Below are 26886 nucleotides of genomic sequence, written 5' to 3'. Positions count from 1 at the left end.
AACGTGGCGCAGGACGTGAAAATGATAACTGCGTCAGCCTGAAACTTGCTGAAAACACTTGCGTCGTGCCTGTAGACCCTTTTCACGTTCAAACAGCAACATTACAAAGTAAAGAAAGTTGAAATTGTAGAAAAAAAGCATAATAGGTCCTCTTCAAAGTCAATTGAATCAATACACAACCTACTCACTGTGAGTGTGAACTGATCTCTACTTTTATTTCCTTTAGATATATACATATATAAAAAATAAGGGCATATGTACAATGGTAATAAATATCAACTTTTTGTACAAGCAAAATAAGTTACTTAACATAATTACCTAAAAAAGGAGAAAAAAAATAACAGCAACATTTTTAAAGATTTCTTCAAATGCAAGAAAAGAGAAAATATTTGTAATACAAAAACTCACAAAGAAACAGCAGATTTAAAGCCATGAGAGATGAACTGAATGAACTGAGATGACCACTTTTTTATCAAGCAGAGAATACTGGTCAGTACAAAAAAGCCATGCATGATGCAAACAAGCATATGCAACACTTGTGGTTGCTGAGTTGAAAGTATGTCAGACTAAAATCTGACTTAAAGTCATTTGACAGGCTTATCGAAGCGATTATTGAAATTAAGAACAGTGAAGTTTTACAATTTCAAGAGAGTCAGAAGCCCACCCTGAGAAGGCCTGGCAGAAAGTATTCGGTCCTTGTTAATCTGACATTTCTCAGCATACTTTTCAGTACAAATATCTTTACTAACAAGTGTAAACTTCCCTCTTATGCCATGTGGTGGACACTAGATTGTAGACTAGGAAAGAGCGAATGACAGAATGGAAAGCCGCTTGAAAAATCGTAAAGCTCTCATGCCACAAAGAATAGCATTCCACCAAAACAAGAGTAGTAGTAACAAAGATTTCAGACAATACTTGAGTTCTGTGCAATGGACAAATTCCAGAACATAAAGCAGAGAATTTAAAAAAGAAAAACAGGAAACAGAAGAAACATATCTGCAGTCTGCTTTGGCTTCACCCAAGGTGAAGAGGCACATGTACGAAAAGTTTTTCATATTTTTTTTTTTAAACACGTGAGACTGTTGTTTTAGTGTTGAAACTTATATAATATATTTTGCAGAACATCATGCAACAAAGTATGGACCAGTGATGAGCATCGTAGTGCCTCTCCACCCACAGGGTCACGAATAATCGAAATCTCCTTCATTTGTCTTCACAATCAAAGTCAATGGAATGAAATGTCCTCTGCTTTCGCTTTTCACCCTGTTTTTGTATTTAGTCTCTGTTTAAGAGTCGCAAAGCCCACACTGAAAGAGATAAGAAATATATAGTCAGTTAGTTTATAGGTTTTATGTTGTACCAAAACCACGTCAAAATATGGTCTTTAACAGCATGTGGTTACACTTTATTTTACGGTGTCATTGTTACAGTGTAATTATATTTAAGTATTGAATAATATTAATGAACTACATGTACTTACTATAGGGTTATGGTAGGATTAGGGTTTGGTTGAGGGTTAGTTGCATGTAATTATGCATAATTTACTGTTATTACTATGGTAAGTACATGTAACATATGTAACAAGGACACTGTAAAATAAAGTGTTACCAAATAAAAAAGTATACAAAAATATTATAAATGATTACACACAGGATATATTTTTTATAGTAATAATCTTTTAGCCTACCTCATATAGCAACATTCCAAAAATCTTTTTATACACTACTATTCAAAAGTTTGGGGTGTTTTTTTTTTTTTCCCTACATAAATATTAAGCAGCACAACTGTTTTTAATCTTGACAATAATAATAAAGAATGTTTATTGAGCCTCTAATCAGCATATTTGAATGATTCCTAATAAAAACTATTTTAAATTGTAATAATATTTCATAAAATGACAGTTTTCTCTGTATTTTTTATCAAATAAATGTAGCATTGGTGAGTATAAGAGACATCTTCCGAAAACATGAAAAAAATCTTAGACTCCAAACTTTTGAATGGTAATAAATAGGTCTCACACCTTCATATAATTTCAAAAAAATTAAAGGGATAGTTCACTCAAAAATGAAATTTCTGTCATTAATTACTCACCCTCATGTCGTTCCAAACACGCAAGACCTTCGTTCTTCTTCGGAGCACAAATTAAGATATTTTTGATGAAATCCAAGTTTTCTTACCCCTCCATAGACAGCAACGTTATTGCCAGAATGCCGGCTTACTATTGGCCGAACACCACATGCAAGCATTGTGGTGCTTACGTGAATCACGTAGGAGATTGACACGAAAGAGAAGAGATTGTTGAATAAAGTCATTTTTTTGTTTTGTTTTTGGCGCACAAAAATGATTCTCGTCGCTTCATAACATTAAGGTTGAACCACTGGAGTCACATGGACGATTTTAACGATGTCTTTACTACCTTTCTGGGCCTTGAAAGTGGCTGCTGTGTTGCTGTCTATGGGGGGTCAGACAGCTCTCGGATTTCATCAAAAATATCTTAATTTTTAGGTCTTACGGGTTCAGAACGACATGAGGGTGAGTAATTAATGACAGAATTGGATTTTTTGGGTGAACTAACCCTTTAAGCTTCCCAAATAAAATTTGGGATTAAGTATGATTTGCTGTAGTCTTACCTGTGTTTGATCAGCCGTAGCTGCTCATCCTGGACTTTTTCAAGGATCCCTTTATCAAGGATCCCATGTAGAACAATCCGGCTTCAGAACATGGGCGGAGTCTTCTATACCATTCCAGAAGTAAAGTTTCATTCCATCATGTAGGCAAACACTGGGGTTGTACTTAATTTGGCAGTTCAAGCCAAATATATACAATAATGCACTTGCTGTCACATCCAACACAGTCTTAGTACAACTACTACCACTGGTAATCCTTTCACATTTCAGATGAAACTATTAATTGTAAATAAAAAAAACGTCTTTAACAGTTGCAATAAACGGACATGAAAAAACCTCACAATATATTAGTGCTGCAACGCTCAGTACACATTCTCAGAAAAAAGACAAAGTTTAAAAAAGTTATTGAGCTGTAATGAAAGAAAGGCAAAGCATTTGTTCATGATTCAAGTCCTGCTTCGGGTTTACAGCTCACTCTGGTTTTTCCCCGCTCTATAACTTTTCCTCTTGAGAGAAGAGCGTGATTGTCATCTTGCAATTTAAGTTTATGCATGTCCTTTTTGTCTCCTCTCTCGTGTGTTCTACCCACAAAAAGGGTGCAAAAGACATGTCCAAACACCTGCTTTAACTGAGGCAAGCAACCTCTGGGCGTCAAAAATAAGATCTGTATCCTCCATCTTGCCAAATGATTAAGTTGCCAGACGTCTGCCCTACGCAGATCAGACTGACGGCTACATTTGGCTGGTTGGGTTCCTCTCAGAGATGTACCTGTGTTCGTCTGTTAGCCAAGATCAACACAAGGCCCTGTCGGTCTGGTCCAATAAATACAGACATTTACAAAAACTTTGCGAGATGTGTTCAGTCTCGGTTGAGTGTTAGTATGTATAAGAACCAGAATAATCCAAGGGAATGTCGGTGGCCTTATGGCACTGGAGATATTCACCACGGCAGAGAAGTGTTGACAGAGAAGAAATAGGTTGTGAATAAGATGAAGAGAGTTCCCCAAGCAGGATGGAGGTAGGTGAGGTTTTCTGTGGTTCCTGTGAGGTCTACACAGAAGACTCCTCGGGATTGGCGTCGGGAAGCACGCTCCTCTGCTGCAGAGTTCTCCGGAGCTCCTCTTTGAACGGACTGGAGTAATCGTTCTCTCGGCTGCCCAGCCCGAGTCCGCTTCCCATGCCTATTCCCGATCCCGTGCTCGCCCTCTCCTCTCCGGCCGTGCTCAGATTCAGGCGGATATATCCATTGGTGCCTGAGTTTCGAATGTTGGTAAGGCTCAACCTGCTCGGTGAGTGAATGGGTTGACCGGGAATAGCACTTGGAGATGCTGTGCTGCCGGTGGAGCACATTGCATGTCCGGGCACAATTTTCAGGGAGCCATCCGAGTAGTAGTAATTAGCTCCTGTTTCCCAGAAGCGATCATCATCATTCGCCATCTTGCTCGGCACGAATGACGGCCGGGTGGGAGGCTCTTTGGGTAAAGTAATGGGGTACACTAAAGTGCTCTCAAGCGGCTTCATTTCCGCCCCTTTGCCCAGTGCCAACTTCAGTCTTCTGCGAAGGTACAAAGACGCGATTAGCAGCAACAGACAAGCGGCACCCAACGTGATCACCAGCACCCAGAATAAACCCATGCTGCCGTCAGGAGCGCGGGCCTCCATGAAGACGGGTGCGCTGGCTACAACTGCGACCTGGTATCTCTCCGTCTGGAACTTCACGCCTTGCTCCTCCGAGTAGCAGATGTAACGGCCCGCTTGAAGGGAACCGGCTTGGGGGATAACGAGGGAGCGGAGGGCTCGGTCGAAACGCGGCCCAATGGCCTCACCTTCCACCAGGGCGAGTTCACGCTCGTTGAGCTCCCAGAAGGGCTGGGCCAAGTTGGAAACCAGATTGCAGGGCAATACCAGATCCGACCCAACGACCACAGTCACATTTCTCAACCTCGAATGATCTGAAAAGAAAAAAAAGTATATCATGATTTATTTCACTTTTACGAAATAACATTAATTTAAACAAAATGTCTATTTTACATTAAGTACAATTTAAGTACAGGCTATTTACACTAACTCTGCCCACTGACAACAAATTTACGGCAGATGCTAGATTGACAATAGTAGCAATAGTTTAGGGGTAAGGCATGTGGCAGAAAGTTTTGATGCAAATCGAGTTCGAATCTAGCCTGGTCTTACCAGACTCTCGTACATTTCATTTGTACATAGAGTCTGGCCACTCTCCATTGACAAGCGTTTACTTTCTTGAAGGCAGGAACTCTGTTGAAGTTTAAAACTATTGGATCTGCCTAACCAATCGCTAACGTTTGGTCGTGATGTATGTCACGCGCCGTTCGCCTTTGATTCTCACAGTGTCAGTGATAAAACCTTGTGCATTCGGATTGTTATTTATTCACGGTGGAGAGGAGAGTTTTGTGATCGGAACGCGCTGCTCTCGTGGTGCATATCTTGTGCAATCATAACATGTATTATGCTGTAAATAAAATATCATATGCTTGGTATGATAAGAATAAATGCTGCCGTAAATAACAGCCCAATTCAAATGTTTACGTGCTTTTCTTCTTTTATTTTTTGAGCGGTGATGAAATATTTTGCTCTTGTAAACACATGCCAGCATTTAAAGAAATACAAGTCTAGAAATGCATCCAAATTATAGCACACGCAACCGCACGGTGCTCTGCAGGGGTCTAAAAAGGATATAAACAGTGAATTTTGAAGTGATATATTCTTGAAAACTCAGAGATGTGGATTCGGAGAGCAATTACATTACCACACGGCCCTGGTGTTTGTAAAAAGCGGTCGGTAATTCAGCCTGGGTTTTTTTTGCGGGTGGTGGGAGACGGACGGCTTCAGCAACTCCTTCACCACTAACGGAGCGAGCTGAAAAATACTTTTCACGGACCACAACATCATGGCCACCAACAAAACTCAGCAGTGATTGTTCTTGCTCCGTGTAACGGAGTTTGTTTGTTCAGGGAAGAAGGAGGCGGGAACCGGCAAACGTTTAACAACTTTTAATCATATAATAAACACAAAATGAAAGTAAAACCGGCAGCCCCTCACGGACGACTTCCGCGCACATACATAACAAAACATAAACAAAACACAACTTAAAATCCAGGCCAGGTCCTCTCTCGTCCTTCACCGGTGTCGCCTCATGAGAGGACTCGAGACCGGTGTGTCTCATTCTCAATCACGCACACCGATCTCGCTAGCTCGTCCACCTCGCCACACTCCGGCTTTAACTTCTGGATATTCGTCAGCGGTGCCAGTGCCACACCCGGTGCCAGCGGTGCCAGTGCGCATCTTTCACCGCCACCATTACTGAACTACAACTCAAACTAGCGCACGACATCAACGTCATCGCTCTCAGCCACACCCTCTGTTCGCTGATTGGACCAGTAAAAAATTGTTCGGTAGAAAACCTAAGCATATACAGCAGTCCCAGACGGAGTACTGAAGGAAAATGAAAATTGAGCGGAAGTACGTAGGAGGGCGGAGCCAGGCTAGTTCGAATCTGCCTTTTGCGGAAACCCGAAACTCGCTTTACTCCCTTTTCCCATCACATATCAGATCGAAAGGCATTTATTTTCAAGAAACATTTTAAAAATATTTGAAAAGTGAAAATAAAGTGTCTAACGTTGGTTTAAAGCGGCAGTCCGTAAGTTTTGCCTCTTTGTCTCTCTGTTTGAAATCTGCAATTGCAGTTATTTGCGGAATTTGCGTGGGTTGTGCGTCGGCACGGCTCCTCCGCGCGGATGAATCCATTGTTTTGAGGAGTATGTGTGGCTGTCATTTATTCAGCGCACCGGTGTGGATACTGTACTTTGGAATCACAGATTCTACATCTTGGAAGTAAGAATGTTCACCAGAAAATGTCATCTGAATAAGTAACATGTCTGCCACTTTTGTTCTGACCAACTGAGAAAAAAAAACATAATAAATCGCGCTACCTACTGTGATTAAATATCACATCAAACCGTGCAAATTATTATTATTGTTATACTTTGCTCTCAAATTGTTAATGTTAACAACATCAGCATTGCGTGACTATGTGTTGTATTTAGTGTCTACCTGTAGATTTCAATTTCTGTACAGTCTAATTGTCATACGGGTGAATCTCCAGTTATCATTGATGATTGTCGTTTGGACCTTTCTGGATTACAATCCACCATTAAAATGATAAATGTAATTATTCCAGGTGCTGTGAGAAAATTGCTATAAATGATCTGCCACCTGCAGCATCCTCACATGCGATACAGCCTAATAGCTGGACTCCTTCTTTATGTATACAGATTTGATGTAATGACGCAAAAAGAAGAATTTCCTAAAAAAGCTTCTAGTTTTGTACACTGGCTGGTTATGTACTTGCTAAAAAATTTATTTTGGATTATTTTTAACCAAAAAAATTTACGGACAGCAGCTTTAATAGTAAAGTGTTTATGAGTAAGGGGTAGGTGTAGAAAGGGCTTTATTGTCCCAATAAGGCAGCATACATTTAATAATTTTAATAAATATAGTCATTTACACTCTGTTACTATTGCATACTGTTTAATGTACAACAACACTGGGGTGCAAATAGTATCTGCCACTATTTATAAGTGTAAATAGCATCTGTTATTTTTACATAGTGTAAATAGAATCTAACGCTATTAAGTGTAAATAGCAACTATCGCTAAGAAAATGCTGCTATTTTCACTTAGTGTAAATATAATCTAGTTGCTATTGTCATTTAGTGCAAAAGCCGCTGCCTTAATTAAAACAGTATACATTTTTTCCATAGCTTTTTGTTTTAGTCTGTTCAACTTCAGCTCTTGCAGCTCAAGTAGATCAATTCCCTGACATTATTGAATATGATTGGATTATCTGAAACAAATCAAATTCTTTCTAGATTTCTCTTCATTAGAAAACATTGTTAGTGCATTAATATTTAACATCATTTATTTCTTGTTATATTTGACTTTATTTAATTAAAATAAAAAAATGTAAGTCATTTTCTAATTTAATTTGTTATTATTTTTGTTAGTAATTTCATTGACCAGATTGCACTGTGTGCGTGTCCCCTAATGGAAAACCGCTCACTGCAGGGGGGCCTGTAGGGGGCAGCGTAAGTCTGACGTACCAGGACTGGGGATGGAGAAAGGCTTATCAAACTTGGCTTTTCCTCGGTTGAACCTCTCCAGCATGAGGTCCTGCGAGAGTGTGGATGTGGAGCTGTGGGGGGGAGCACAAATATTGACAATGTGTCAGAAGGCTGTTAGACACACTGCTATGGGGATGCAGCTTAAAAGTACAAAGAGGGACCCGTGGAGGAGAACAGAGGGTGTGGAAAGGGAAAGCCTTTGCAAAATGATGAGGAGCGAGCAGCGGAGGAGGAGAGCAAGAGTAGAAACAGAAAGAAAATAAAGAGGAGAGCACAATAGACCGAAAAGGAGCAGATGGAGTATAGTGCAAGGATGCTAGCAGAACCAAAAGATGGATGAATTTACCCGCGGTGGAGGTCGATGCGGACACAAGCGCGTCCCTCGCTGTCCCAGGCACAGTACGGGTCTCTGGACAGCAGGCAGTCTGGCTGTGAATGGTACCGGCTGCAGTTTGCCAAGGGCAGCTGAAGAACCTCAGAGCGTGAGCCAATGTACAAATACTTCTGTAGACAAAGAATGGGAGGATTTGGGAATAAATGAAGGAAAACAATACAAGCAAATAAATTATTTTCAGTCATCAATGCACTCTGTTTTCCTACACAGTTTGAACAAAGCAGATTAATGCTAGTCTGATGGGAGAGCTGGCTTCAAAGAGATAGGCTCAGCAAGAGTAAAAAATTACTTTGCTGTGCGAGATGGTGAGGCTGTCCACCGGTTGCTGCCGATCAAACAGCTGGATCTCTTCTATCACATGGGCCTCTGAACCCAAAATCACGACACGCTGGAGCCATCCATCCGCTGAACGACAAACAAAGAGGCCAGGAGGAAAGATGGTGGGGATAGATTGTATTCAGAGGGGAGAAGTAATGGGATGGGGACAGAGAGGGGACAATGGCGAAAGAAGAGAGACAAATAGTCCATTAATGTATCATCAACACGTGGCATATTTTTCCGTCATTGGATTTTAGGAACAAGGTTACGCCGATTACCGGCAGGAAAATTGAATACACCCCAGCTGGTGCCGTGACCTATCATAACTCTGTGTGTGTACTTTATCCCGTCCTCTCACACGGTGCTTGTCACAGATAATATGCCACTGACCTCTCTCTCAGTCAGGGAGAAAAAAGGGACTGTGCGGAAAAGGGATAACGGAGGAGAGTTGAAGAGCTACAGGGTGTGCTTTACAAATCCACCCTGGCACTTTTGCTCATGTCAGAGTATCTATGTTCACTCTTAATCCTTAATCCAAGACTCTGATTCTCCATGCCACACACACACACACACACACACACACACACACACACACACACACACACACACACACACACACACACACACACACACACACACACACACACACACACACACACACACACACACACACACACACACACACACACACACACACACACACCCACAATCTGCCCCAGGTGCTGCCTGCACTCAAAACGGGTTTAACTATACCTGAATCTAAAAGGGGAAAGTGAATAAATATATATTTATATATTTACCTTTTTGCCCTGATTAGTAATTTTAAATAGTCCTGTGGTGTAACATTTTTCATTTGAAAAAATATATTTTATATTAATATATTCATGTTCAATATTCAAGTTTCTCAATTAGAATTATGTCCTGTAGCATGATACATTAAAAAAAATATATAAAATATATTTAAAACATAAATATTTTATTACAAAATATATTGATGTAGTTTTTCAATTATTATATGTCATAAAATCATGTATGCCTCCACTAGCAATTTTAAATAGTATTGTGGTATGACAAATCCATTTTTAAAATGTATATTGTATTATTAAAATATATTTTAGAATAATTATCATGAAGACTTTCAGTTAATATGATGTTATTAACCCCCTTTTTTGCCTTCGCTAGTAATTTTAAATAGTCCTGCGGTATGACAAATGCATTTTTAAAAATAAAAAATTTATATTTTATAATAATATTCCGGTAGTTTCAATTAATATTATGCCATAAAACATTTTTGTGTGCACTAGTGATTTTAAATAGTCGTGTGGTATGACAAATACCTTTTTAAAAGTGTAAAAAAATATTTATGAATATATATTGTATTAAAAAATATATTCTAAAATAATATTCATGTCAATGACAAAATTGTTCGAAATGTCACCACAGGATGTCACCTTTCTGAAAACATTTAATGTCAACTAACTAGGTTTGTATAGATGTATTTGTCTTTTGTGTGAAATTGGTGAAAGACTGAACTCATTTCATACCAAGGATGGTTGAGCCTTGAGTGTGAGTGTGTTTATATGAGAGCGCCAAGGCCAGATACATCTTTTCAATTTTTATTTCAAGGACTGACCTTCCTGCATGAAAAGAATCAATTGGCAGAGGTGACATTTCCACTTAGGTACAACATTATGGCTAATAAAATGGGTTCTTTGGCTACTCTATTTATATTTGCACACAAAAGGACAATGGAACAAGAAGGACGATGCGTGAGACTGTCAAAAAACCCTCTTGACAAAGAAACACTGCTCTCATTAGCTGTGTAACGGTTCGTACAATGATCCGTGAACTGTATGCGTTTGACCATCTATAACATACCTGTGCCTATGAAGAGCATGTTGTAGGATCTCTGGTCCAGTGAGCTCACTCTGTCCACAGCTATTCGGGTGAAGTTAATCCCTTTAGTAAGCAGCAGGGGGCGAGCTTCCGCCCTGAGCTCCATTAGCGGATGCTTCTTGGCAAAGTTTAGCGTTGCGTCAGGCAGCTGTAGAGAACTGTTGTAACCGTTTTCCCTGTCAAAGTTTGTGATGCACTGTAGAAAGAAAGGAAAGTCTTTTGATTAGGCATTTTTACTTGATACTCATAATGTGTATTTTTAAAACAACATCATACACATTTAAAATACAATAAGTAAAGTGTGCTCAATTTGTTTAGAGATTTGACATTTACAAAACTTCAAACTGGCTCCCTGTCAGTTCATGAGTTGGGCTGCATCCGAAATCACGTACTTCCCTGCTACAGTTTACAGTAGGTGAAAAATGTCCGAATTCACAGTATTCATAAAAGAGTGGGCAAAACTTTACTATCCCATGAGACCACGGGAGAGGATTTGTCAATGGCAGCGAAGCAACGCAACCATAGACTGTAAAAAAATATGGACATAGTGTCCGTGACGTCATGCGTAGGTTTCTGAAGACAATCTTTGAAGCCTATAGAGGCGGGACGTGGGTGGAACTGAGGTGCCTAGTTGCTAAAAACCACGCCCGCCTAGCTCGAACATAGTGGCAATTCACCTGTCACTCAAATGGCCATTATGGAGAACTTTAAGCTTAATATCATTTAAACGGAAAAAGTTATATAAAAAATTCACCCCCCTCACAGTTGTCATGAAGGGAAAAATTAGCTGTATAGACCAAAACCACAATTTGTACTAGGCTGTAAAAAAAAAATCTGCTGTAAAGTTGGGCATTTTAACATGGGGGAGATACAGTTTTGACTCCCTTTTGGAGCCTGTCTCTAGCAGCCAATCAATGAATTGCAGTTTAAGTCACTTCCATGTCGGCTTCAAGAGAGACCGCGGGAGGCTGCCACTAGGACGCAACTGACGGTGGTAGGTCACATGATAAGGATAACATGGCAGATGTAGTACGTCCAGATTACATTCATACTATTTAGAAGTAATTACTAATCATTATATTACTTATTCAAAATAAGTACTTACTCAAGAGTACCTAATCAAACAAGCCACACCCCATAAACTTGAATAAGAATAATAGGAAGAAAAATGAGCTGTAATTAAAATAATTATGGGAAATTAAGAATTTCTTCTACCCCGGTTCACAAAAGCGAATTAATAAATGTGATGAGATATATAAACTAAAAATACAAAAATGACAGCAATATAATTTTCTTTCTCTCATTTTCAATTCATTTTAATTCTACTTTATATTCTGCTACCTGTTTGCAACCTTAACTCAAATTCAGGAATGTCATTTTATTTTAATGTACAACCATTAAAAATGTTGGGGTCGGAAAGTTTTTTTCGTGTTTTTGAAAGAACTCTCTTATGCTCACCATGGTGCATTTATTTGACCAGAAAAACAGAGATATTTAATATACAAGCTGGATTTTCAGCATCGTTACTCGAGTCTTCAGTGTCACATGATTCTGCAGAAATCAGTCTTTACTCTCACTTTTGATCAATTTAATATTTTAAATAGTTTCCGCCACAAAATATATTTTTTTAAAGATAATTGAGACATCGCAATTGCGAGTTATAAAGTCAGAATTGCGTGATATAAAGTCAGAATTGTGTTAGGAAGTCAGAATTGTGATATAAACTCGCAATCCAGACTTTATATCACACAATTCTGACTTTATAACTCGCAATTGCGACTTTATATCACGCAATTTTGACTTTATAACTCCCAATTCTGACTTCTTTTCTCAGAATTGTGAGAGTCGCAACAGGAAACTTCTAAGTACTCATTTTGGGGTGAAATATTACTGCATGTACAAAAATAGTGTGCTATTTTTAGCTGAGTGCTTAGTCACGGGCGCCCTCTCGGCCTCCAATCTCAGCGGCTGCTCAACTCACCGCTCCAGGTCGTGGACTGGGCACAGTGCTAGTGTACCGGACCCATCGCTGAGACGACTCCCTGTATTCCTTATACGGCCCATCGAACACATTTTTCACCTCTCCGATCTGGTACTGACACACAGCAGACACATCCACATCCCCCCTGTGAGAGAATAAAGGATGAAGAAGGAGAAAGAGAAAAAAGTAGTCAGTCAGTCTGAACTAAATCACTGTGCTACATTGGCTGGTTTATTACAGTAATAGCCTTACTGTCAACATAATGACAGTGCAGCATTTTCTACACTTGAGGAACAGGGCTGGGTGTTTGGCACGGTGACACTTTTATTCAAGCAGAGGACAGAGCGACTTTCACAACTACGTCAGGTAGAGGAAGAGAGAGAAATATTTATGACACAGACTAGCATGGCAGGAGGGTTCGCTCACCACTGCGCATGGAAGATGCCATAGAAACTAGTGCTCCTCCAGTCCGCCCCAGGCAGTGTGAAGACGGCCCGCAGGTTATTAAAGGTGATGTGGCGCTCAGGGAAAGAACACATCAGCCGAGCCTTCTGGAAGGTGGTCCACTTCTTCTGCAGGGTCCGTGTGCCACCCAGGTCTCCCTGAAAAGTGAAGCAAGTAGCCATTTAACAGACATTTTTGTTCAAAGCGATTTGCAGGACACCTCATACAGGCACAATTGCCCTAGAGCAGCCCTGCTGAAACATCCAGGTATTTTTTGCATGCTGGGACCAGCATGGGATGCTGGTTTCCAGGGGCGTAACTTTGTTTTAAAAAGTGGGTGGGACAGGTGTGTGTATGGTGTGTGTATATATCTGATATAGCATTGCTAATACAGCATTGTTATATCAGATGTAAAATATATACAATAACAATAGTAGAAAAAATTATATTAAGATGTCCAGAAATTTTCAAATGTCAATTTCAATAGTTCATTGAGTTTAATTTATCGATATAGAGCTAATGTTTAATTCTTGCATCTAAACCCATGTATCGTTAGTGCTAAGATTTATTTTGCATAGATTCACAAACTTTGCGGACGCACTTTATATTAGGTGGCCTTAACTACTATGTACTAAAAAATGTTGTATTAATTATTTGATACAATGCACTTATTGTGTACATACATGTTTTGACATTGTACTTCCATTTTTAAAAATACCTGCATGTAATTACATCTGTAATTAATTTCTGTAGTTACATTTGTAATTACACAGTTGAAACTTCCCTTACACCTTAACCTACCCTTAAACTTACTCATACCACCACACCTGTCCCTACCTTTACCCGTATCCCACCTCAATATCAGCAAAAGTGTTTTGCAATACAATATGAACATAATAGACATTGTTCTTATTTTTGATGGAAAAGTGGCCACCTAATATAAAGTGGGGCCAACTTTGCTTGTATTCCCTGATGGTCTAGTGGTCTACTGGTCTATTTCCCTAATGGTCCTTTGTTAAGCGTGTCAGAGATTCTCTGTTCTAATCTGTCCTCGTTTTTTAGCAATCTGAATATCATCAGTGGTTGTATATCAAGAGCAGAGACAGTTTTTTTGTGTAATTTGTTTTGTGATTTCACAACAAATAGAAAGTCTCCTCAACGGTGTTAAGCGATAGATTCAATCGTTCGACCGTGTGAAGCAAGCCACAGGAGAAATGCGCGCTACTGATAACAGCGGCAACTAGGGCCAGACCGCCTATTATTTAATAAACAAAACAAATGTATGCTCTGCTAGTTAACTGGAGATGTTTTGTTTGTATTAGGTAGGTGCATCCGTGCAGCAAGATGTTTAAAATAGTGGTGGGGACTATATCAACACTCGCAAAAAGTGTCCCACCCATTCCACCCACAAATTACACCACCATTTGGTCACCAGCATGGGAAGCGGAAGCAACCATCTCAGTCTCAGCCCTACAGTTTCATGACTGAATATATAGATTAAAAAAGTCTCATAGTGATATTGTTGAATACAAAATACATATATTTATGTCTTAAATTCTTCACTTTCAAACATTGAAACCCTCACAGCTTTAACATGTCAAGTGCTTGAGCTTTTATTTTGGTGGAATATTGGTTAAATGCTGTAAACTTCTGCACACATGGAAAATTGCTGGAAATTATGCAAATGTGAATGTAAATAAAGTGAACCTCCCAACTAAAAATAAAAACTGTAAAAAAGTGAAATAGAATAGAATATATATATATATATATATATATATATATATATATATATATATATATATATATATATATATATATATATATATATATATATATATATATATATATATTAGGGATGCACCGAATCCAGATTTTTGGGGTTCGGCCGAATACCGAATCCACTGGTTAAGATTCGGCCGAATCCGAAACCGAATACCGAATCCTACTCCCATCCGCAGTCCATCATCACAGTAAACACATTAATGAAGTTAACAACGTCCACAGCAGTGTAGGGATGCCATTAACTGTTTTGGTCAAGTTTACTAAAGTAAACATTGTCGTGTATGTTCTTCTCGACGCTATTTCATGATGGTTTATAGAAAAATTACCCCGAGTCGTCCTCTGTCGTTTCAAAGAACAACCCAACGGAGAGCAGGAGGTGCGCGCTAGGGTTGTGCCACCATCGTGATGCCACGCCCCCGTTGCGAGTCTGTTGTGTGCGACACACACTAATCCTCTTCTATAGTATTAGTTAAACTAAAAACTTAGCAGGGATTGCTCTGTAAATTAAATTGAGAATGTAACTAATGCATATATGTCTATGCCAGATATATAGCCAACATTTTGAAATCATTTGAGGCTGAAACATCCATATGCGTGTTTATTTTAGCACTTCCGTCAGTGAAACAACACACTACATCCTATAAAACAAAAACGATTTTAGTAAATAATGGTAACCTCAAGAATATATGAAAATTAAATATTAGTTAGAAAAATATTTGATTCATACTATTTCCCCGCAAAGATGCGTCATATAGGCTACCGCTCTGCGCTTTGAGAGGAATGTGACACTGAATAGACACCTTCTTGAATATCTTCGTCTTCATATGTTCTACTGATGTTGCAAAGCAACACTTGTTTTAAAAGGTCTGAAGAGCGGATTTTATCTTCCACAGGGTCAAGACATTTAGGCAATCTTTGATTATTCACTGCCAGAGAAAACGAAACTAAAATCACCGGCGCGCGCGTGTGTGTGTGTGTGTGTGAAATGCGCTATTCAAATAAACCAAACTTGACGCGCCTTACCAAGTTTAATAACAAGAACAAACTGTGTTAAATAAAATTTTAAGTAAAAAGGTATTCGTCTTACAGTGCTTTTTATACTTTCCCACAGTAAAGGATGTGAATAGTTATAATAGACTTAATTATAAGCAAACGAAAGGAAGAAACGTTTATAATCCCCTGCGAACATGGGCGCAACGTGAGTGAAGATTTGGGAAAAGAAACGAGATGTCCATGTCCATTGGGATAAAATGGACTAGGCCTTTCACGGAAAATCGAGTGACCAGATCCAGATCACAAAGCAGAATGAAAAAGAGCTCTCTGACCATTAGGCTATTTCCTTTCTAGGCTAAATAAAGCTTTGTGCTTCACTCCTGTGGTAATATTCACGTGAAACAGCTTCACATACTAAACACTGGGTTAGTAAAATAACGAAGTTATTTTTTTTAAAAGTAGAAAATAGTATTTATGTAAAGAGATATATTAAAATAAAAAGAGCTCAACTCTTAAGTGGAAGGAACCTATTTTTTCCCCCTCACGTGCAACCTAGCGGATGAATCATTATTTAAGTTAGTAAAAATAATGAAATAATGGTTTTAAGAGAATAGTATATGTAAAGATATATAGTAGCTATATTATCTACCTATTTACCTAATTCCGGTTCTTCAAAGCTTACGGATTTAGTGTATTTTCGTTTTGTCATCTTAATTTGGTAATTATTTAAGTGAAAATTATTTAGTGTAGGCCTATATATTTTATTAATTTTATTTATATTTTATCTGATCTATAGATCTATAGGCTGTTTGCAAGGTAAAATAAAATACATTTTGGCTGCTGTCTGTAGATTCCTTCATGCACAACTCGTAGCCTATTCTCTCGGATGTTTCATATGCAAATGTTATAACAGCGGCTGTTGTTAAGGGTCATCACGAGACAAATCGGCATTGCAAATTGAACGCGTAGCTCAACTTGAATCGCCTTCTTTTGACTTAAAGTATACTGCCACCTTTTCTGTTCATGAGTTCCATTTTCACTTTCAACAGCGGCGTCATTACGTTCGACCAGCGGGGCGCGCATAGTGCAAGCCTAGTGTTCGGGTTCGGTGGAAAAAAATTCTGAGGTTCGGCAGAAACCGAACCCAGTCAAAAAGCCCAATATTCGGCCGAATCCGAACCCGAACCCTGGATTCGGTGCATCCCTAATATATATATATATATATATATATATATATATATATATATATATATATATATATATATATATATATATGTATGGTCGCTGCCCGTCAATTATATCAGTGTAATGATATAATCCACATTTGACCAAAATTGAGTTTAAATGGACATACGTGTATATTTTACAGTAACGGTGGTCGATACGCGTTCTTCCGATCATTAATTAGAATGGCCAAGTCGCGTTTCATATTGACAGAGGAATACGTGCTGGACATTCTCAGCCTCTGGCAAGTGGTGATAGCAGTATGAGTGAGGCATGTTCTAGTGACAATCATGACAATAGCATTACAGGCTATAATTTGATCAGTTTGACTAAGAAAAAAAAAGTTTGAATCTTATCAATGAAACCGAGTTTATTTACATACTAGCAAGCAAACTAATCTGTGAAGAACTAGATTCGAACTAAACTGTGGAGAGCTTCAATGTCGTACTTTCGGCTATCCAGTGCTGAGCTTCGATGAAACTTCACGAGACCGGCGAGATGCTTCCACAGGGCGGGAGATACGCGGCGTGATTGACAGCTTTGACACCAAATGGATATACGTGAAAATCAGATGACATGATTTCACAACTTTTCACTGACCATTTAGATATGTGAAGCATACTGTATACGGAAATGAACCTGGACATTCAATCCGTCGAAAAATCGAAAAATCGGCAAAATGGACATACAGGGTTTTCATCGGACAGTGACGATATATAAAATTGTATTATTTATTTCAGCAAGCTGTCAAGATAACATTTCCCATTTTCATTTTAGCTTGATGTACAAAACTAACTAAAACTGAAATAAAATTAATACAAACTATAGACATATTAAAAAGAAACAAAAACCCTAAAAATTTAAATGAAGACAGAAAATATAAGACTCCAACTAATTCCAACTACTAATAAAAGGTTTTCTAAAATAACACTGGTTCCCAAAATGCACATTAAACTACGTGCTTGCAGAGAGTTCATGAGAAGCAGCATTTACTGTGAACTGAGCTGCTCTGAAAACACTGTTATACCACAGTGCCACTCTTCACTCTGAAACACGCAACGCAACAGACTATGAGCTTCTTTAATGAAATTGTAGCCTTTGATTTGATATACCACTATTTCATAGCCTGACGTCACCATACTCAGCTTCTAGTCTGATACTAGTCTCCATTGGGCTGTGATTTCAACCGAACCAGGAAAGAAAATGCCTCTGCACTCAATTGGAAAGACCTACAACCAATCAGAGCAACGGAGCGACGCATAGTTGTCAACACAACTCAACTGCATGCACGCTGGAAGAAGTAGAAGAAGAAGATGAATGTAAACGATCTTTGCCGGTGTTGTAAAAATAATTTAAGGATACACATAGTACTTACCAAAACAATCATCATTATTGAGAGAAATAGTAAAGGTGAATGCATATACGAACAAGTTCTCAGTTTAGGATTAGAACAAATTCAACCCAATCGCTCTTTGTTGATGTGGATGATTACGTTACTGTTGATCATCTGTCCATCATCGAATAAAGCCCGCCCTGACAATTTGATTGGTGCGAACAGCTCTGGTTCGAGCATAGTTGCTCCACAACGGATCAAGTCCAGACCGAACTTCCCAACCTCAAATGTTGTGGGCGGGGCTAAGCTATTTCAGTTTTATTTAAATTAATTGTGCAGCTCCATTTGTTTATTTGAATCTGATTTAATTCATTAGCTTTTCATCAACTCGTGCACCCCCTGCAGTTCCCTCACAAACCCCTGCCCTATGGCAACCCGATGTTGAGCAACCTTGTGGTCGCGGTGTATACGAGTTCGGAGTTTACATTCTCACCTTACACACGCGTGCCACCCGTGCCACGGTCAGATCGCTGTCGCAGTCCAGCTCCAACGCTCTCTCGCTGAAGAAGAAGTAGATCTTATCGTCGTCTCCATCTTTACTGTTGCGGCTCTCCCGGACCAGCGCTGAACCCACAAAGTTTGGCTCTGTACCAGACAAAAGGGGAAGATATGTGTTTGAAACACAGCACTTAATAGATAAGGGGCTGGTGGTTACTAGATCAAACCGATAAAAGATCTTAAATATCCACCTTGGGACATTGTTTATTGAGCTGATTTCGGATGAACCCTGCTGGAAAGATCAGGGCCCTGTTCCCCGTATATCGCTTAATACCGAGATAACATGCTGTAGACCTGATCTTTTCATTTGTGATAATTCCTTTCTGGCTGATTCAGTTTCCATAGTTGGATTTGATCAGTACATCTGGAATGAGTTTTTGTGATCATATTCTCTTATAAATAGAAATATCATGTAAATGATTACTATTTTATATATGAATCTGTGCATATAGAGACCACATGAATACATGCACTTAGTTAAGAACAACTAATGTGTTTTCTTTTGCTCATCAAAATACACAGAATACAGTAAAAACAGTAATATTGTGAAATGTTCTTGCAATTGAAAATAACTGTATTCTAATGTATTCCTGTGATGGCAAAGCATAATTTTCAGCATCCTTACTCCAGTCTCTAGTCACATGATCTTTCTGAAATCATTCTAATATGATGATTTGCTGCTCAAGAAACATTTCTTATTATATCAATGTCAAAAACAGTTGCTGCTTAATAGTTTTTAAGGAAACTGTGATACTTAGACGAATTTAAAGATCAAAAGAACATAATTTATTTGAAATACAAATCTTTTGTAACAATGTAAAAGTATTTACTGTCACTTCTGTTCATGCCGGATAAAAGCATTAATATCTTTCCAAAAAAAAGTTATAATGTAATATGATTGATATAATATAATAAATATAATATAATATAATATAATATAATATAATATAATATAATATAATATATAATATAATATAATATAATATAATATAATATAATATAATATAATATAATATAATATAATATAATACAATATAATACAATATAATATAATAGACCTTTTTCACATTTCCGGGTTTCTCTGAGTGGAAGTCGTCATAATTGGGTTAAATATTATAGCGGTGAATGAGTGAATAATTTTTTGTGTCCCCATTTGCTCAAATAGCAAAAGAAAAATGATGTGATTTCACAACTTTCAAAAAGAGGGAAAAAATAGAGTGAAATTGATAATGGCAGTGAAAAGAAAGAAATATGTTCATTTTTACCATCACTCCCATAGACGCTGTATTAGAAACCCTCACAGCAGCGGTAACTTGTTTTTTGTAATTTGATGCAAACATACAAAGTATTAGTGTTATAAATGTACATATATATATATAAAAAAAAATGAAAATACAAAAAATGTTGCAGGATTTTCGATATTGATGACCGTTAAAACGTGTCATCACAGTCTGTGAAAAGGGTCTATATTAGGGATGCAACAATACAGTTAGTCCACGGTTCAATACATACCTCGGTTTTTAACCACGGTTTTCGGTTTGGTTCGGTTCGGTTCTGATGGCTTGTCACATCAGTTTTTTGCTATTCTATTCTTAGGCAACAGGAACAGCAAGAGGTTAAGGAGAAAAAATACTATTTTTTTATTGCAATACTCTTTCTTTATTTTACTTAAAAGAATTGAAAAACCTTACTTAAACTTAAAACTTTACTATAAAACAACCCTTGTACACATTCCTAGTGTATTGTATAATATACAAAAAATATATATAAAGATTTACACTGGCAGCTCAGAGCAGTACAGCAGCATTTAAGTATGAAATTGAATGAATAAATGTAAAAATAAAACACTACATAGACTTCACTATAAAATATACATTGATTCTTATTAAAGCTACTGTATTAAAGTTTTTCAGTCAAGAGCAGTGAGCGATTTTCTCTTTGTCTTTTGTTGTTGGATTAACATTAAAGGGATAGTTCATAAAAATAAAAATTCTGTCATTGAGAAATGAATACAGGTTTGGAACAATATTAGAGTGAGTAAATAATGACATAATTTTAGAGGTGAACTGTCCTTTTAAGGACAGCGTGTTCACTAGGCTGCGCTGCCGTCCTTTTAAGACCTGCGTGCATCTAATATGCAGACACACGCAATTTTACTTTCACTTTAGACATAACCGACTGTGCTTATGTTAACCTTGTGTGTATTTGACAGTATTAGCGCAGTAAGACGACTACTTAGTTCAATAATCACGTGTTTGACAGGCGTTTAGCGCACGCGAATGAGCCGGCAAGGCTTTAAAACGCATGCAAATAATGAACTTTCTTGATTGTGAATAACTATAGTGTTCAGTGAGTATAACTCTACCACTAACGTGTGATGTGAATGTATGTCGCGTTGTTCAGTATATTGGGATGGAGGCAAATGATAGAATTTGTAGAAAAATAATTAATTAAATGCAAAACCGATTGTTCAATATTATATTGAGAATTGTGGCATCCCTAGTCTAAATAATATAATATAATGTAATACATCTTTCTTGAAAAAAAGTCATTTTTAACATTTACCAGGAATTTCTGGACCTTAAAAGAGCAACGAAACACTGCCAAGGCAACTACAAGGAGAAAGAGTTGTCTGAAAGCTGGGGATGAATTAAACAAAAGTGTAAATATTTAACTCTTACATTATATTTCCATTTTCATTTCCCTTGCATCTGTACAGGTTTCATGTGTCAGATGTTAATGTATATCCAGATGGACTTAACATGTAATTTAACAGGCCCTGCAATGCCATTGCGTCATGGCATAAAAGCTCTCTGTAAAAGCCTGCATTCTTATGTAGCTGGGAAACAACAAAAATCATAAATGGTTTCTGATTACGTAAGAGCGCCAGGTACTCTTCTCTAATGGCACGACGGACAGCATCTCATGAGCTGAAGAAAACACAAAGAGCTAAAGGCCAATGCACAACGTCTGCGTTGCAGTTAATGCACAGATCAGACAAACTGTACAGCTAATGGGAGGTAAATTATTCCCTCACGACTAAAGCAGTTCATCACAAAGAGTAAAACTGCAATGCCTATTATCATCTACAAAATGATTATATTCTTTTAAATTAGGCTATTATTAAAATAATTATAATAATACTAAATTATTACATCCCCTGTGTGCGCTCACAAGAACGAGGGAGAGGCTGGGACAGACTTCACCATCCAAAATCTAATCCTGTTTACGTTAAACAAAAAAGGTTTGAGCTTACAGACCTGTTGCTATGACAACGACTCAGATATGAGCTTCGGAGAGTGAAACAATAAAGGATTGTGTCAAGTCGGCAACAATTGAATCCAGATAACTCAGTAATCCATGTCCAAAGAAGCAACATGGTTTATTCTTCGCTAATAAATGCTGTAAAAAATGTTCATTGCTAAATTATATATATATTTACCACCACCAACTGGCAATTTTAGTTTCTTATTTAAAAGTATCATATTAATAAAAAAAACATTAAAGGTATAGTTCACCCAAAAATGAAAAATCTGTCATCTTTTATTCACCCTCATGGCCGTTGAAGCCTAAAAGTTTTAAGTAATAAATTCTATGTTGAACCAATTTTTTGTCCCTAAAGCTACTTTTTGTAATGTCTATTTTATGTTTTTCTCATTTAACACAATAATGACGCATTTGCCAAATTTGATGTGCAATTAATTTGCAATTAATTAATCGCCACATCATGTAATTAATTTGATTACAATTTTCAATCGCTTTACAGCCCTAATATATATATATATTTGTTTTTTATAATTATAAATACCTACATGCAACCGGACATTTACTGATCATAAAAGCCAAGAAGGATTATATCTATATATCTACTGTATGTGTAATATCTATATGTATAATATGAGAATTATGAGAACAATGAAGGATCGTGTCAAATTACCAGCAACTAAATCCAAATAACTCACTAATCCATGTCCGAAGAAGGAAGCAGCATGGTTTACTCTGTCCTGGTGCTGAAAGCTGGTCAATCATGGGCACCATCATAACATAAGCTGGTCTTTTCAGCAGGGGAATGAAATATATGTTGTGTATGTGTGTGTGCTTTCAGATTTACCATTGAGCCAAGCCGGGAGGTATTCACTCTTCATGCTGTAATGTTGTTGTCCCAGGTTCCTCAGGATTACGGGCTCTGTGCCCAGGAAGTTATTGAGGGTGGCGGAGTACAACTCTTTGTCTAGGAAAGCAGAAGAACGCTTAGAGCGGGAAAAGGCGCACATGCACACACTCCTGTCTACAGCCTCACGGTTATGAGATATTAAAGAGGGACTCCGGTCTCTCCCAAGTGTGGGAAGAGAGGAGGCATAAACGCATCCACGGGCGTCACAGAACACAAACGGACACCCACGCACAAGGAACAAGAATAATAATGCAGGTTTTTGCATGTCAGAAACATGTGCGTACGGATGACTCACCCACAATGAGGCCTGTATGACCCTTGGCGGGGTCGTAAGGGCACTTTCCCTTGCCGTCCTCCAGGGCGGCGCTATCCAGAGTGAAATGATCTGCATTCTATTAGACAAAGAAATAAACAGTTACATATGGATCAAGCAAACACACACACACATGACCTAACGCACACACTGCACCACCGGCTGTTTGCCAGCTAAAGTTTAAGCAGCAGCTGAGCCCTCTTGCATCTTCCTCCTGCCCACACAAATAAGTGCACACACACACACACACACACACTGACAATACACAGGCCACATCATGCCGTCTTATCACATTTTCCACAAAAATATTAAGCAGCAAAAACTGTTTTCAACATTGCTATAAGAACCATTATTAATAATTGAGCATCAGCATATTAGAATGATTTCTGAAGGATCATGTGACTGCAGTAATGATGTCGAAAATTATGCTTTTCATCAGGAATAAATTAAATTTAAAAATATATTAAAATAATAATATTTAATAATACTATTTAAATAATAATGAAAAAGGTAAAACATGTATTCAATCATTCATATATTAAAATAGAAACCAGCTATTTTGAATTATAATAATATTTCATAATATTGCTGATAAAGGTATTCATTATGTACATTATAATGCATGATATATTTTCATTAATAACTGTAACCAAAGTTAAAATGCATTATAATATTTGCAGATTCCTTGTTGCATGTGAAATTGGTTGTTTGCCATGTGTTTTAATGCATTTTACTTTAGATTATAGTATGAAGCGATAATAGATTTTAGTATGAATAGATTATGTTATATTATAATTAATAGATTATAGTATTATAATGTATTATAACTGTGGTTACAGTTATTAATGAAATCATACAATGCATTATAAAGTTTAAAAACACTTTTATAATACTTTAAATATAAGTGTTACCAAGAACCTAGTAGAACCTTTATTTTATATATATAAAACATGAATGAAAAATAAATAAGTAAATACACACAAGCCGCTTCATGCCGTCTTATCGCATTGTCCGCACTGCGTGAGAACACAACCTCATGTACATTTGATATATTTCACTTTGACACACTAGAAGCGACTCGCTAACACACACACACACACACACACACACACACACACACACACACACACACACACACACACACACACACACACACACACACACACACACACACACACACACACACACACACACACACACACACACACACACACACACAGTTTCTCCATCATATTGCAGCCCGCTCAACTTGATCATGTGGGTCGGATCGGATTTCTGAGGCAATGATAAGAGCGCACACTCACAATATAGGTGCATTTAGGCTGGAAGGCGTAAGTCCCGCATGTGTACAGGTGTGTGTGGTTGTAGCTCTGCAGGAAACGAATGTAGTTGAAGCACTCAGTCTGAAAAGATGGCGAGGAGAGAGAGAGAGAGAGACAAAGAGAAAATAAGTGAAATAGAGGGAGAGTAAATGTATTTCAGCGAGGCCAGACAAAGTAAAGCTGTTAAAACAGAAAGGATGCAACATTAGCCAGTACCTGGTTATTCTTCCCCTTCGTCGCGCACTCTTTTTTCTTTTCCACAGGAGCCGACCACTCAATCTAAGAGAGAAAGAGACATGACTTTTACAAGCAAATAGCACTCTGCATGTTAAACGTGCACTCACTATTGACTGCTGCAACTGGTAATTTACTACAAATGGCTGTGGCATTGAAAAAGTGAGTCATGATTAAATGCAGATATTTTTGAATGATAAAATGTTAATGCACTTTTTGCTTGATGACTTCTGGATTAGTATTTATTGGGTGCCATTGGAGTTGTTTGAATAAAATAAATTGAAAAAAGCTTTTTCTACGCAGAACATACCTGTGGTCGGAGCTGTCTGCTGATGTCATTGGGATCCAGGGCGAAGATGTGCTCTCTGGCGCCCACGTACAAAACCCTCTCATGTTCTGCCAGGGTCAACATGGTGTAGTTCCACACCCCAACAGCGCGAAACCTCGCCATACTGTCGTGCACATCTGAAAAGAGAGGAAAAAAGGTTTTTAGGGGAATTGAATGTGATCCAAATGTCACTGATCCAATATGACTCTTGGGCTTAAAAAAATCTCTCACATTTATCATTTTCACCAACGTCCCTGCTGAAAATGCCAACTTAGGCAAGCATGAATTTCCACGGATACTCATAACCTTTGCTTAAACTGGTTGGCAATGTGTTAAAAAGACATACATTTACATGATCCAGGTTGGTTAGCCCAGGTTTAATGGTGCTCTTAACATTTCAAGTTGTATTAGCATCAGATGGTGCAATATGAATAAACATTAATTAACAACGAAAAATATAAATGAAATGGTCATATACAAATCAATATCAATAAGTCATTAACCTAGATTATATAATGCTCAGTGTTAATGTTATATGAATAAAATGTATATGCACATTGCACATATTTTCTGTAATATATTTTTATTAGTGCTGGGAATCGATTAAAAAAATGAACTTTAATCAAATTTTTTTCTGTAATTAATCGCACGTTTTTAATATTTTAAGTTTTTAATATTTTGATATTGTAATAATTTCAGTTACTTTACTACACAAAGTTTTTATGAATGAAGGCCAGTATCACTGTGTTACACAGGAGTTTCCTGTGTCACCTCCACATTCACAGAGGGATCCATCTCCAGAGTATTGACTATGGCCATGCAAACTACATTTCCCATAATGCTGCTCTCCTGGACTGATCACACACCTGCTCTTCATTGATTACACTCACACCTGCACTTCATTTCCACATGTATAAGAATCCCTCTCTCACACCCATTCAGTGCGAAGTCTTGTTTTGCCCTGGCATACATACTGAGCGATTGTCTACTGATTCTGTTTATTCTGGTTTAGATCTTGGACTGTTTTTGGAACTCTTCGACCACTCTCTGGCTACCTCGACCTTGGACTGTTTCCTGGCTAACTGAACATACTCTGGCTCCCACGACCCTGCACTGTTACCCGTGTTTGAAACCTTGCTGCCTGCCCCGATCATCAGCACTAGCTTACCTGAGTATTCTTTGCCTTGCCCATACCATTCCTGTCTACCTATCAATACCCTGTCTGTCTGACTTTGTCACTAATTAAAGCTGCAAATGGATCTCTATGACTCTGTGGATTCGTTACATACTGATACTAATGTCTCTAAAAAACATTCATGATGTTACATTACAGTATAACTGAAAGCTCCCAATTTCAACATTTATTAGGCTTTAAAAAAACAACTTTTAATTTAAGTGAACTTAAAACAATCTTTACCTAAACCCAAAATAATATGTTATATTTACCCATGGCCTTCCCTGTTAGACATATACAGAAATGTAATAGTTATCAAACACCTTTCTTAACTGCATAAATAATAAATTAAATATAGATTAATCATCATTAAAGCTACAATTTTCTCTGTTCCCGTTTTGAACGGGATTCCCTTTGATGAACATTAATGACAGGCATTATCAGTGCTACTGTCACTTTAAGAACGGCCGCTGACGAACATGACGCGGATCTGACGTGCTGTCCCGCGCATCTCATTTCCTCACAACTCTTTAAGTTCATTTAAGATGTTATTTAACTCATTTAAGACTCCTAATATGAGAATACTCAAAATTCTCTGTGTTGATGTTATTGTTTGTTCAAGAGCAAAAGAGAACTC

At 37.8% G+C, this 26886-nt stretch overlaps 1 protein-coding gene across 1 annotated transcript in view; it reads right to left on the bottom strand.

Annotated features, from left to right (window-relative positions):
* Positions 1–155: 155 nt before the first annotated feature.
* sema4c (sema domain, immunoglobulin domain (Ig), transmembrane domain (TM) and short cytoplasmic domain, (semaphorin) 4C) overlaps positions 156–26886 on the bottom strand; it is an 81080-nt gene continuing 54349 nt past the window's right edge. Inside the window, exons 3-16 of the mRNA XM_079814817.1 lie at positions 25058–25212; positions 24730–24792; positions 24496–24594; positions 23174–23270; positions 22816–22935; positions 18640–18791; positions 12797–12972; positions 12371–12515; positions 10372–10585; positions 8465–8580; positions 8128–8285; positions 7761–7852; positions 2631–4578; positions 156–1307 (exon numbers count right to left, since the gene is read on the bottom strand). Coding sequence (XP_079670943.1) covers positions 3677–4578; positions 7761–7852; positions 8128–8285; positions 8465–8580; positions 10372–10585; positions 12371–12515; positions 12797–12972; positions 18640–18791; positions 22816–22935; positions 23174–23270; positions 24496–24594; positions 24730–24792; positions 25058–25212 — 2489 coding nt within the window. The 3' untranslated portion in view covers positions 156–1307; positions 2631–3676. The remainder of the gene's footprint in view (positions 1308–2630; positions 4579–7760; positions 7853–8127; positions 8286–8464; positions 8581–10371; positions 10586–12370; positions 12516–12796; positions 12973–18639; positions 18792–22815; positions 22936–23173; positions 23271–24495; positions 24595–24729; positions 24793–25057; positions 25213–26886) is intronic.

The sequence above is a fragment of the Gobio gobio genome (assembly GCF_949357685.1).
Source record: "Gobio gobio genome assembly, chromosome: 4".
Classification (NCBI taxonomy): domain Eukaryota; kingdom Metazoa; phylum Chordata; class Actinopteri; order Cypriniformes; family Gobionidae; genus Gobio; species Gobio gobio.
The sequence above is the reverse complement of the archived record's forward strand: the minus strand, read 5'-3'. Positions and strand labels throughout refer to the sequence as shown.